Source organism: Agelaius tricolor, unplaced genomic scaffold (genome assembly GCF_023055355.1).
Source record: "Agelaius tricolor isolate 1412-34295 unplaced genomic scaffold, bAgeTri1.0.p SCAF_8, whole genome shotgun sequence".
Classification (NCBI taxonomy): Eukaryota; Metazoa; Chordata; class Aves; order Passeriformes; family Icteridae; genus Agelaius; species Agelaius tricolor.
In genome coordinates this window covers 8,166,014-8,178,731 of record NW_027269268.1, presented here as the reverse complement: position 1 = coordinate 8,178,731, position 12,718 = coordinate 8,166,014, and the positions used below count along the sequence as shown (strand labels likewise).

The 12,718-nt window shown below is 43.7% G+C and overlaps 1 protein-coding gene across 3 annotated transcripts in view; it reads right to left on the bottom strand.

Moving 5' to 3' along the window:
- SEC31A (SEC31 homolog A, COPII coat complex component) overlaps positions 1–12,718 on the bottom strand; it is a 40,801-nt gene that overhangs the window by 23,677 nt on the left and 4,406 nt on the right. For all 3 annotated transcript variants that reach the window (XM_071431556.1, XM_071431557.1, XM_071431558.1), the window contains exons 6-15: positions 11,707–11,802; positions 10,078–10,218; positions 8,503–8,645; positions 7,460–7,559; positions 6,125–6,286; positions 5,809–5,961; positions 3,817–4,053; positions 3,184–3,258; positions 1,076–1,126; positions 278–355 (exon numbers count right to left, since the gene is read on the bottom strand). In XM_071431556.1, coding sequence (XP_071287657.1) covers positions 278–355; positions 1,076–1,126; positions 3,184–3,258; positions 3,817–4,053; positions 5,809–5,961; positions 6,125–6,286; positions 7,460–7,559; positions 8,503–8,645; positions 10,078–10,218; positions 11,707–11,802 — 1,236 coding nt within the window. The remainder of the gene's footprint in view (positions 1–277; positions 356–1,075; positions 1,127–3,183; positions 3,259–3,816; positions 4,054–5,808; positions 5,962–6,124; positions 6,287–7,459; positions 7,560–8,502; positions 8,646–10,077; positions 10,219–11,706; positions 11,803–12,718) is intronic.

The window sequence follows — 12,718 nt, the reverse complement described above, 5'->3', positions numbered from 1 at the left end:
CCAAACAGTGTGTAGGATCCCAAATGCTGACATGGTTGAGCACAAACTCAGTGCTCCTAGCTGAACATAAACTAGGCTTCAGTAAACCTAGCTGAACCTACTGCCTGAAGCAGATGAAACAGAATCCCAGCAAGAGTCCAGTTTTACCATTATAAATAATTTTTGGTATTTCTGTATATCCTCAGCAGTAGGAAAAGCCAAGAAAATGAAATGCTGTTAAAAGGAACAAAGTAAATACAGGGAGGTCAGCAGGGTTAGTCTAGAGGGCAACAGATACCTCTCCCAAGAACTCCTCCTCTGTAGTCTGGCCTTCATCCCCCTCATTTGGCACAGATCCATCAGATTCTGCAGGAGCCTTCAGCAGAGAGAAGATGCCATAAACATCCACCAGCAAAATAGGCAGAAACACTTTGCATTGCAGAGTACTGTCACCCTTCCACCAGCCAAGTTAGAACCAGACTGAAAATCACAGAAATGCATTGGCAATATGTTCTTGAGCCCCACAAACAGGGTAGAGGCCCAGCTGGGTTTCCTTGCTCTCTGTCATTACACAGTACCTTGTGCTGTTTTCACCTCAGCTGCCTCAAAACATGCAAAAAAACCCAAACTTTCTTCCCCATGAGGCAGCTACAGATGACTCTGAACTGTCTGTGCCACAAAAGCACTGCAGAGTCCTGCTGTAGACTCAGGCCACTGCAATTACAGTGTGGGCAGTGCCTGAACTGTAGTTACCACTCTTGCAGGAAAAGTTATAGGACCACACACTCAGTCCTGCTTTCTTTAAAGCCTGATGAAGGTGCTGCTCTTGCTATCAGGTGCCAGTGAGACCCATATTAAAACCTGTGACTGAGAGCCCTTCATTGGAAAAGGAGGAGAACATCTGAATGGAAAAGAAGTGGTTGCTTTTTTTTAAATAACACCTTCATCCTACTGAATGTAGGAACTTGCCACATGCTGGATTATTTGTGACTTACTTTGGGACAGCTATCAAGTGGAAAGAAAAATGATTATTACTTTACAAATTATTATGGCATTATAAAAGTAACCACAGAGTTACATACATGTGTTTGCTTACCTCTCCCAAGGCACCATCTGCAAGACCTTCTTTATTCAGAGCAGATGTGATCTAGAAAATGATTTAGGTAAGTACCCTTTTAAAGAGGCACCAAATTCTCAGATTGCAAAACTGGCACATGTAGCTACTATGTTGCCTGCACAACAGTGAACATGAAATTAAACACTTTAACATAAAACTAAAGCCATTTCCTCTTCCAGCCTGGAGATGGATTTACTGCTAAGATACCTGCACCCCAAGCTCTGATGGAAACAACAGCTGCCATACACCTTTAAACCTTTAATAGTCAGCTCAAGGGCCTCAAACCTCACTAGAGAGCTGCTGGAAACTACAGGAATAAAATCAGTATCAGAACATGAAGGACAAAATCCTCTGTCTGCTCTGGTCAGGGAAAATAAAGCAGTGACAATCCTTGTGGAACAGAGAGCCTGTCAGGAAGCTGTGGGTTCCTGACATCAGGCATTTGGCTGTGGACTAGGATTTTCCAAGGTAAAAAAAGAGTTAAAATGCCCAGCTTCTACTGCTTTGCAAAGCAAACCATAACTCCAGATTCAATTAAGGCTCTCAAAACCAACAATTTCATGTATAGAGTTTCTATATTATTTCAGCATCAGGGAGCCTGGGTTTCACATTGCTCCTAAAATTATCTACTATTTTTTGTATTGTAGGCTTTATTTTACCCTTGTGGGCTGGTTTGTGTAGAGAGCTGAGTTTAAATTGCTGGAGACAGTTTTCTCTTTCTTTTTTAATCACTAGTTTACAATAAAAATGAGAAATCCAGGACTTGGCTTCCATGAGAATCACAGGTTTTAAGAATATAACCCACCCTTCCCACGTTCTTCACAGCTTATTACAAGAAGCTGAAATCTGTGATCTCTGTTTTTACTTTCCTAATGGTACCAATAATAGGAAAACCAAGTTGTGATCTAGTGAGCTTTCCATCTGGGTATCACAAAGTTTCAGATGAGCTGTATTATGCTGCTTCTTCACACTAAAAAAACATGGAGTCAACTTCTGCGTGGAATGTTTTCAGAAAACAGCTACATAAAACCAGGACTTTGTAGCTCCTTCAATCTGTTCCCCTAAATACTGAAATAATGGGATAGGCCCACATTCCAGGCTACCCAGTTCAGCTGTGCCCATTCTCCCAGCTTCTCCCCATGCACAGGGCATATAAACCCAAAGCAAAAGCAAGCAGTGGGCTTTAATCTCATGAGGCCACTCTGCAGAACCACTACTGAATTTCAACTGGATTTTCTAATTGAGATCTGCTTTTCAAAAACAGGATTACCCTTGCTATGCTTGCCTTTGGACAAATATTTAGAAGCTGAGGACAAACTGTTAACAAAACCATTATTTTTTTCCCCACAATCATATTAATTTTGCCCTGAAAGGCATTTAATTTGTGAGCACAATACACTTTAACGGAGCCAATCTTTGAAAATAAAACATTAGTTTGATATAATGAAAATGAGTCAAACGTTAAAATCCACTGAAACAGAGCTGAAGAAATACTAGATAGCTCCTGGGTAGACAACTGAAAACAACAGAGCCAGAAGGCACAGCAGGTAACTCCCTGTAACACTGAGTAAAAATCTTCCAGCTGGGAAGAAAGGTCTATAATGATGTGCAAATTGCTTCCTGGTAATCCAAACTTTGCTTTTCCAAAATGTAACCACGTTTGACCTTTGGGCTTGTTTTTTCTCTTTTTCTTTCAAAAATGAAGGATGTCTCCCAGAAACAAAAAAGACTATCCCAGATTTTCCTAGTTAATGAAAACTGCTTACATGTTCTTCAACCAGAAAGCCTAAAAGCAGATGCCATTCCACCATGCTCAAGTAGAAGGGTGTCACATAGCAAAGTTACATGAATAGCCTGAATCAATAAATATCAAAGCTTCTTGATGAGTGAGAATTTCACTCATCAACAATGGACAGCCAGATGCAGACACACCTCTGAAGTGTGTTTGCCTGCTCTGGCATTTCCACTGAACGTCCATATTGCAAGAAGACACAATTAATGAGAAAACCCAACAGAGCAAAATGTTTTCTGTAAGAATTCTGAAATTAAACTCTGAAATTCAAAAGTTATTTATCTCACATATTTACCTTCTTCTTCAGATCATCCTTCCTGTATCCTAAGAGCTCAAGGTATCTAACACGTGAATCCTCTTCGAAGTTCACCTTTAAAAAGTTAAAAACTATATTGCAATTCACAATTTTTCATTTTCTCCCTCACTGGCACAAATGACCCAGGGAGATTGAGTGACTGAGTAGACCAAATGTAATAAAGAGAAATGCAAAAACCTTCAGTGACTTGGGCACCTGAGCAGGTGGGTAAGGCTTCCATCTGGTTATTGCAGGTGAACCATGTGTTTATCTGCTTCACTTGGAAACCTCTAAATGCTTAGAGTGAGCAGTGAAAGCCCATCTAAAGCTATCCCAAAGCTTTAATCCTTCTCACCAGCTCCCTGTACAAGTATTAGCTGATGGGGAATATCCAAAACCATGGGATATAACCTCACCCACACTTTTGCTTTGCCATGACTCCCCACAAACCCCCCTGGTCCTGAGGACCCTCCCTCCTCTGGTGGGTCTCCTGCAGTGCCAGGGCTCATGGGAATTATTCCCACAGCCTGCAGCTTTTGGTTCCCAGCACCTCTTCAGCTCAATGTGCAGAAGGAACCACCTCCTGGCTGTGCCACTCCCTGGGGAGCTGCTGCAGGGCTGCCAGCCTGTTACCTTCAAGAAGGCCCACACGTTCCTCTCAAAGTCAGCCAGGGCCATGTCCATTTTCTTCTGGCAGTAGCTGACAAAGCCCTGGGACTGCACAGCCTCCTGCAGCTGGTTTGAGCGGGCCAGGAACTCCTTCTCTGTGACAACCTGGCTCACGTAGACGTGGGGATGCTGCTGCTGCTGCTCCATGCCTGGCTGCTGAGGAGGCTTGGAATTCTCAAAGGTCACCAGCTTGCCTCCAAACTGGAATTGAAGCACACATACAGCATGTGAAAATACAAGTACCCAGCAGGGGAGCATGTATCAAAATGTATTTTATATAACATATATATGATTATTGTCCGATAACTGAACACTCCTGACATCTGCTCATTTATTTGTTTTCCCCCATCCCATACTTCTATGTCTGTAAGGAGCTTGTTGGATAAGTAGGTTCACATTGATAAGATTTATAAGCACAGACATTCCTGTGCCTGTTTTTTTCTCAGACAAAAGACAGAAGACCAGAAACTGAGAGCTGGAGCTGTGGGTCTGTGCAGTACCCAGCAACACTGGAGTATCTAATGATATTGCAATGCAGTTGCCAAAGAAACCTTTACTTATCATTATTAAGTAAATGCTCAAGCATGATGTCTGCCCTGCTCTTGCCAGGCTGTTTAGCAGTTGAAACTCTACTGAGAGATAGGCAGTAAGTTGTGACAACATTTGAAGAGGTAAAATTAACACAGGAAAATAATTAGGAGGGACTTATGATATTATTTCATTCTATAGCTGTAAGTTAATTTACACAGGCAAATCCAGTAAAACCTGCATTAGAAAAAAGCAAAAGCCTAGCCAGGGAAAAGACTGACACCTGGCTCCTAGGAAACCAGGACAAATAAGGGAATAAACATCATAAAATGACACATCAGTCAGTGGCTAGGCAACATCACTTCTTTTTGACAGGAGAAAATTGCATTTAATTTGCACATCAGATCATGAATAAACAGATATATGATGTTGAAAATTGAGTAGTATTGCAGCAGAGAAATTGAATTCAAATGGACAGGCTAAAATCCCCAGAAGTTCCCAAATAAATGGCCTGTGGGTTTAGAAAAGAAGCCAAAAGTGGAGCCAAGGAGCAAAAAAGCTAAGCTTGCCATCTCCTCAGCTGGCTCCTCTGCAAATGAACCAGCCATGGAGGAACCTACCCTTGTGCTGCTACAGCAACTCCTGTCACCTTGATCAAAGCTAACCTGAGTGTTCTCCACCATACTGACTTACATGAGAGCAGTTTGAAACTATGAAGTCTCAGATACTTGCCCAGTTTGGTCTCATTCCCCCCAGTGTATATTTATTTACCCTAAAGCAAGCAGTGCACAGAAACAAAAGCAAAGCCCTACTGCTAAGATACAAACAAATGTCTCTCAGACACTTTTCTTATCCCAAGCATTTTGGTCAGGCTTTTGCTGTCGCCAGTGCCCTGTCTGGAAGGCACCCTGAGCATCTCCCATTATGATAACAAAGAGGATGATCTCCCAGGGTGGAGCACCCCACTGAACTCCCCCCTTTTAAGGGTTTTAGCAGGTGGCAGCACTATCTCCCTACCTGCCAGGCCAGCCCTGCCCATCCCTGTCTCTTACAGTATTCATTGGCAGGGAGGAATGATGAGGAGGACTCCACCGATATCAGAAGGATATTATCAGAAATATCAGATAATTAACTACTTTATTATACTATATTATTTTATACTGTATTACACTACATCTAAACTGAATCTGCCAAGCACTCAACTGCACTCAACTGCACAGCATCTCGTGACTGTCAGCCAACAGTCCCAACACACACGCTTGGTCCTGACAGGCCAAGGAAACAAAACACCATCACCCTGGGTAAACATCTCCATATTGCATTCTACTTTGGCACAACACAGGAGCAGCAAATGAGATAAGAATTGTTTTGATCATTCTTTTCTCTGCTTCTCTCAGGTTCAGAGAATGTGAATCCCACAGTCCTTACCGAGAAGGACGCTCCCATGGGTCGCCGGATCCACTTGGGTGGTTTCTTCAGAGGCATCACCACACTCTGTGGGGCAGTCTGCTGGGGGAGCTGCAGGGGAGGCAGGGGCTGGCCCGTGCCAAAGGGATCGAGGTTCCCAAAAGATGAGGAGAGCTTTGATAACACAAGGGGGAAAAACCAAGGCGACATTATTCTAATAAACGAAACATCTATTTGGTACTCCTGCAAGCAGGGCTGCAGGCAACCACTGAAAACTTCCCATATTTTGTTCACCCCCTCCCCACTTTCTGTCCCTATTCTGAACAATTTTCAACACCTGGTCAACTTGTTTCTGCCTGAGGCCATCGGCGCTGCCGCCCATGATGGAGTAGACGCTGATGCGGCCGTCGAAGGAGGCTGCAGACAGCACAGCAGGGTTCCTCGGGCACCACTGGATATCAAAGCACCACTGCGTGTTCGTGGGCAGCTCGTACAGCACCTGGGGAGCAAAACCAAGCCCAACAAATCAGAGCTTTCATGGAGCACCCTGCCTGACAGCAACAACCTTCCCGTGTGCCCCCAGGCTGGTCTGCTCTCCCTGCTCCCCATCACCATACACACTGACAGTGGGCAAACCCTGATGATCCACACACCACTGCTCCATCTCCTTCTCCTCCCATTAAATCTTCTGTTGAATCCCCACAGGACAAATGATACAGGTGGGATGTGTCTGTGCTGTCCCACTGTGAGCTGCTGACATTCACGCTAGCTTATTCAGAACTGATTTAGGGATCCTCACACACTGTGTGGAGGAAGTCTGTTTCCACAGAAAAACTAAAAATGGTAAAACCTGCACCCTGGGCAGACAGCCTTTTGTGCCCTGGAACAGACAAGCTCCCCCTACAGCAGATATTTAACCATAAACCAGGAGAAACTCAAAGAACAAAATGATATCTGTCAGCAAAATGCTGTCTCCCATGGAACTCGTTTTTAGTTTTTAAAACTTCATAACAGCACAGGATCCAGCTCAGATAACTCATCTAACACTGCACAGCTTTTGCATTTTTGGGCCAATGTCTGAATTTTAGAAACACTTCCCATTCCACAATTATTGCCCACTGGAGGCAAGGAGCCCTCCAGCATGTCTGAAGCCTTGCTTCCTGGTCTAGGGACAAACACTGTCTGGAAAACAGTTCTGGATTCTCTTTGAAAGATATTCCCAGGCCCAAAAGGGTGGGGTGGGAACACATTTGAGTGGCTCTCACTGATCTGCTACAACTATGGCAATCTACAAATACCCTCCTGGCTGGATAAAGTTCTTAGAGAAGGAAAAAGGCAATTGCAACCATGGTCCTGCCACACTGGACCCAAACAAGAGTAGGAAGCATATATTTAGTTTAAGTGGAGCCATTTCCATCTCTTATAATGAACAGGGACATCACTACTCATTAAGAGAGAAGCTGCAAGGACAAATGTGTAATATTGACAACACCAGTAAGGAATCCTGCACCACCACGACAAGCTCAGAAGTAAAGCATATAGCAAATAGGATAGGGGGCAGCATCCCACAGAAGCATCATTCCTAGGAATGCAAGCACAGGAATATGTGCTTTGCATGTGCCGCCTCTGAACAGACATTTTTGGGTTCTTTTAAGTGGTATGCATACAATACCTCTCCTGTGTTAGGGTTGGAGCAGAGAATTTTAGCATCCTTCCCACAGCTAAGTAGCAGCTCTGGATCTGCCATACTCCAAGCAATGGCCAATATACCCCTGCATGAAAAGCCACAACAAAAAAATAGCTTAATGTAAATGCAAAATGGTAAACAAAGCATATTTAGAAGTTCAGCATTCCATATCAAAATGCCCTCTCCACCCCTTCCTCTTACAAGAGGAGGAATTTTTCAATGTTATCAGCCCTTGTTTTGTTGAAATAGATGTTTGCTATTTTCTGCATGAAAAGGTATAAAGATGCAGCCATTGTATCTGAAAATTAAATGCAACAATCACATGGGAGAAGCTGGGCATCAGTAACCCTATGGTTTAGTGTCACTAACACAGTGTGCAAACCCACAGGTAAGGTCAGTGACTAGGAAGTATTTCAGCTTTTTATTAGCAAGACATTCAGCAGAACCCACTGGCAGCAGTTTTGGTAAGAGCCACAACACTGTTCTCCCTTCTTAAATCAAGCATTGGATTTGAGCAATAAGGAAAGTCACCAACAATGGAGGACGGACGAAAAAAATCGACCCATTTGATTTTTGCTTAACAAAATCATCCATTATACCCAAAATTAAGGCATTTAGGGACTGAGGGGCACAGAAACTGTGCAAACCCACAGAAGGATGTGCCTGGGTGCACCTTAGCATGTAATTCAGCCAAAATCAACTACTACGAATTCTTTTTTCCTTAGCTTCCTCTTCTTAAAATACTTAGAAACAAACAAGTAGCTTCACTGTTTCAGCAGCCTGGTGGGTTTCTCTGTTTAATTTTGGAGCCAGTTTCCTTCAGAGTACCAATCTCCAAAACCACAAGGCTTTCATGGCACAGGGCTGGCTGGTCAGCAAGCCAGCTTACAGCACTGGCTGCTGCTGAAATTGCCAGCACCACGGGAGCCTTCCTCCCCAGGGAACAGCAGGAAGTGGGATGTACAAAGCAGGACAGTCACCAACAGTGCAAATACCATGGAGCACACCACTCCATGTAAGCCTCATACCTTGTGTGACTTTCCAGAACACGAAGTGGGGAGGAGGCAAATCTCAGGTCCCACATCTGAATAACAGGCAGCCTGTCGTCCTCCGAGGCCAAAACCATCTGGGTGGCAACTTCAGGGTGCCATGCCAAGCCTGAGCAGTGCATCTGAGGAGAGACATTGGGCCAAAGCATCACACAGCTGAGCAGCACTAAAGGAAAAAGAAAACTAGCCCAAATATGTCTGTGTGTATGGTAAAACACCACTGCAAGGGAATTTGCAGCTGTCTTTCCAGGCATTGTTTCTGACTGCATTCAGACTGGGAAATTCTCCTTATTCTTGTGAATGAGGAGACTTGCACTTCAGTTTCCCAAGGTCCTTTCAGAGAGGTTACACTGTGCTGACTTTTTCCCAGTCCTAGGTTTTAATGTGAGAAAACACTAAAGCTCACCATATAAACCTTTTTCTCTATTATTTTTATTGCTATTTTAATAAAAGCCATCATTAGGCAGAGGTTATTGGCATGAGAACATTGTATCACAAGACCACCATCACATGATGAAGACAGCCTACTGTGCTGCTGTTATGTCAGGCAACAAACACAGAAAACACTGAAAGTGACATAGTTTATCAAAATAATAATACAGTTAGGAAAGAGCTACTCCCCAGCACCCACTTCTAAGTTCCATTTTTAACTCTTGCTGTATCTTTGGAGTTTGTTATAGCAATATTCTATTTAAAACAATACAAAATTATACAAATATGTCACTCTCCACGAGTTAAACTCTTTTTTGCACTTACACTGCCTAAAGGGGTGGCATGGTGGTTGTAACTATAGGAGCACCTCTGTAACCTGCTTAATGCCATGCTTCTCTGTGCAAAATCAATAAAATCTTTCTGTGGTAGCCCCAAACAGATCAGTAAGAGCTTTCTCAAAATTCAACCATCACTCTAATAGGACACCTGAGTGCCTTGCCTTGCTTCAGCCTGCATCTGGCTATTTTAACTGATAATGCTAACAACCCCTCTTGCATAAATATACTCCCAAGAGCAAACAGGGCCAGGCAGCAGGATCTCTGTCTATTGTATCTGCCAGGCACCCTGACGAAGGCAGGAATGATGAATCTGACTCCATGTTCTCAGAAGGCTAATGTATTACTTTATAATACTATATTATATTAAAGAATACTATACTAAACTATACTAAAGAATACAGAAGAGATACTTACTGAATGCTAAAAAGATAATAATGAAAACTCGTGACTCTTTCCAGAGTCCTGACCCAGCTTGATCCCAATTGGCCAAAGAGTCAAAACAACTCACACCAGAAACCAATGAAACAATCACCTGTGGGTAAACAATCTCCAAACACATTCCAGAGAGCACAACACAGGAGAAGCAAATGAGACAAGAATTGGTTTCCTTTTCTCTGAGGCCTCTCAGCTTCCCAGGAGAGAAATCCTGGGCAAAGGGATTTTTTCAGAGAATGTGAATGGCACACGTGTCACACAAAAAGGGGTGCCCTGACCCATCCCTGCAGCTCTGTGCAAGCACCCAGCAGCTGCAGGAGAGAACTAGGGAGAGAACTAGAGAACTCACCCTGTTGTTGTGGTCGCTGACTTTGATGATGGGCTCGTTCTTCCTGAGATCCCAGACGGTGGCCCTGCCGCTGGGGCTGGCGGATGCCAGGATGTGCTGCACTTGCCTGTTCCATGCAATGCAGCTGATGTCCTCCAGAGGCTGCGGCACACACACAACAGCCTGTCACAACCCCGCAGGCTCAAACCCTGCTCTTTTCAGCACTTGCTAAGTGGGAAATCTGCAAGGAGAGTGCCCCGTGTACTGGGTGTGTTCTGGCTTCCTTTCTACACATGCTGTAGTGTACAACACCTGAAAACACTGATGTTTAGAATTTCTCTGTTTAGTTATTTTCTGCTTTACAGTACTACACATTAGTTATTAAAACAAGACTAAGCAAAACTGTCTTCAAGAACAGAAAATTACTCTGTGAAAGTATATCCAGACATATGAACTGCTCTTTTATCTTGGACTATTAGGTTTTTATTTAGCAAAAAAAAAAGTTTGCTTGGAGAAATTCCATGTTTTTTTTTTTCATTCCCTCCCAATTCTTATTTTTAGACCAAAAACCCAGCTCTTGTTGCCCTATTATTTCTAGTTGTCATTATGCATATGGACTAAAAGATATCCCAGCCTAAAAAAAAAATCACTATTAGACATAAAAAGTCTTTTACAGGGATCTCTAAGGTGAACATCCCCTTTAAATGCCTACATGTTAATAAATTACTTGAACTAAACCAAGTAACCAAACCCCACAGAGTTTAAACCAAAAATCTTTAAATTGAAGATTACTGCTCATCCCATTTGCGCACTTTTTTGTCTCCAAATTATCATGCAGTAATAAACCCATTTTCCAGCAACCAGAAGTGTACTTGCATAGAAACCACTTCCTCCCATTCTTCCATTTCCTTCACAAGGCAAAAAGCACAAAAGACTATTGTTTTTCCCCACAGATCATCTTTAAGAGACACAGGCTAAACACTGGACCTTGAGCATAGCAATTAAACCACTCCCTGAAACCCACCAAGGTAACTGCAAAACCTACTGCCTCATCATCTGACTTCTCAGTAGCTGCTTTTTATCTTTTTCCTCCTTTTCTCTGTGTACCTCCACCATCTTCAGATTTGTGCATGCAGTGAGACAGGCAGAGGAAGACTAAAAGCCAAGTAATGGTTATGGTATTTGAAAAGGAGTGCAGTCTGAGAGACTCTGCTTGCTGCTTGATAAAATGCAACAAAGATTAAGGGGACACCACAGTTTTCCCTGGCCAAATACAATTTCTTAACAAAAAACTGCCACATGACACAGCTGGCTTGTGCAGCAAGCCAAACCTGCAGGTCTGTTGTGGATAAAGAAGACAGCCCATGCAGGGTTGCTGCAGGGGAAGCTGAGCACACCACTCACTGCATGGACCCGTGCACACTTGCACTTACAGGCACAGCCAGGACACTGCTCCCAGGGGCAACAAAAGCAGCAGCATCCAGTCACCCTTGCATGCAGCCACTACCCAAGATTGACTTCAAGAGGCTTCCCCTCCTCCATGCTCCTGAGACTGCTTTAAAACTGCAAATTTCCATCAGCTGTCATCTAACTGCCATGCATCTTTCCCTGAGTCTGCTCTGGAGAATTTAATAAACACAAATCTGGTACCTGCGTCTTCACTCCTGGTGTCATTGGTGTAGCAAAGTTGTTCAAGTCCCAGATATAGATTTCAGACTCATTAGCACCAGAGGCCACCAGATTAGTCTGTAGGAAATATTAATAGACATTAAGAGTATTTCAGCATCAGCTTTCCCAGTCTTAGCTGCTGGGAGGCATCAGATCTGCAGAACTCTGCAAATTTCCCCTATCTGCTCATGATATAGGAAAAGATACAGGGAAAAGAGTGACAGGGCAGAGGAGGGAGCAGTGCTGCAGTTATGGTCACCACAGAGCTTTGCTCTGCACAGTGTGACATTCCTGCCCTGCCCACAGTGAGTGCAGCCATCCAAAGCACTCCGGCACCTGGGATGCAAAAGTCCAGGCAGGGCAACATGAGCCAAGGTCACCAAGTGCCCTTTGGTCACATTTTGTGGCTGATAACAGGCAAGTCCTGAGCTCACAACAGGCAGAAAGGGACAGGAAGCAATTCATAGAGGACACAATGAACACAGTGCAGCCTTGCTGGAGGCAAGTGTGCAGGGACAGAAGTGTTATTTAGGAAACAAATCCAATGAATTCTCAGACAGCTGGTGGCAACAAGGAAAAACCAACACACTGTATCTAGAAGGAAGTAAATGCTCATTAGTGGTGTGGGAAGGATTGTTGGTTTTGAGAGCCCTTCTGCTCAAGAGGCCCCATGGCTGTGTTTCCTTGCTGTCTCCTCTTAGGAAGCAGGCCTTGAAGGTGGATCCTACCCAATCCCCAAAGGAGAGACCTGAAAACTGATCTCACCAGAAACATGAATGAGAGCCTGTTATTCCTTCCTGTGTGACTGGCACAATGCACAGAGGCTAAGAGAAGAGACTGACTAAAAACACCCTGAAGAGCACCTCTGCTTCACAAATAAGCAGAGCTAAACAGATCAACTAAATTGACAAGGTAAACTGATGAGGGGAAAGAACAAATTAAAGAACTTTCATTCCCCATATGAAATGCCAGTAATGGGACAGGTTTTTCCTAC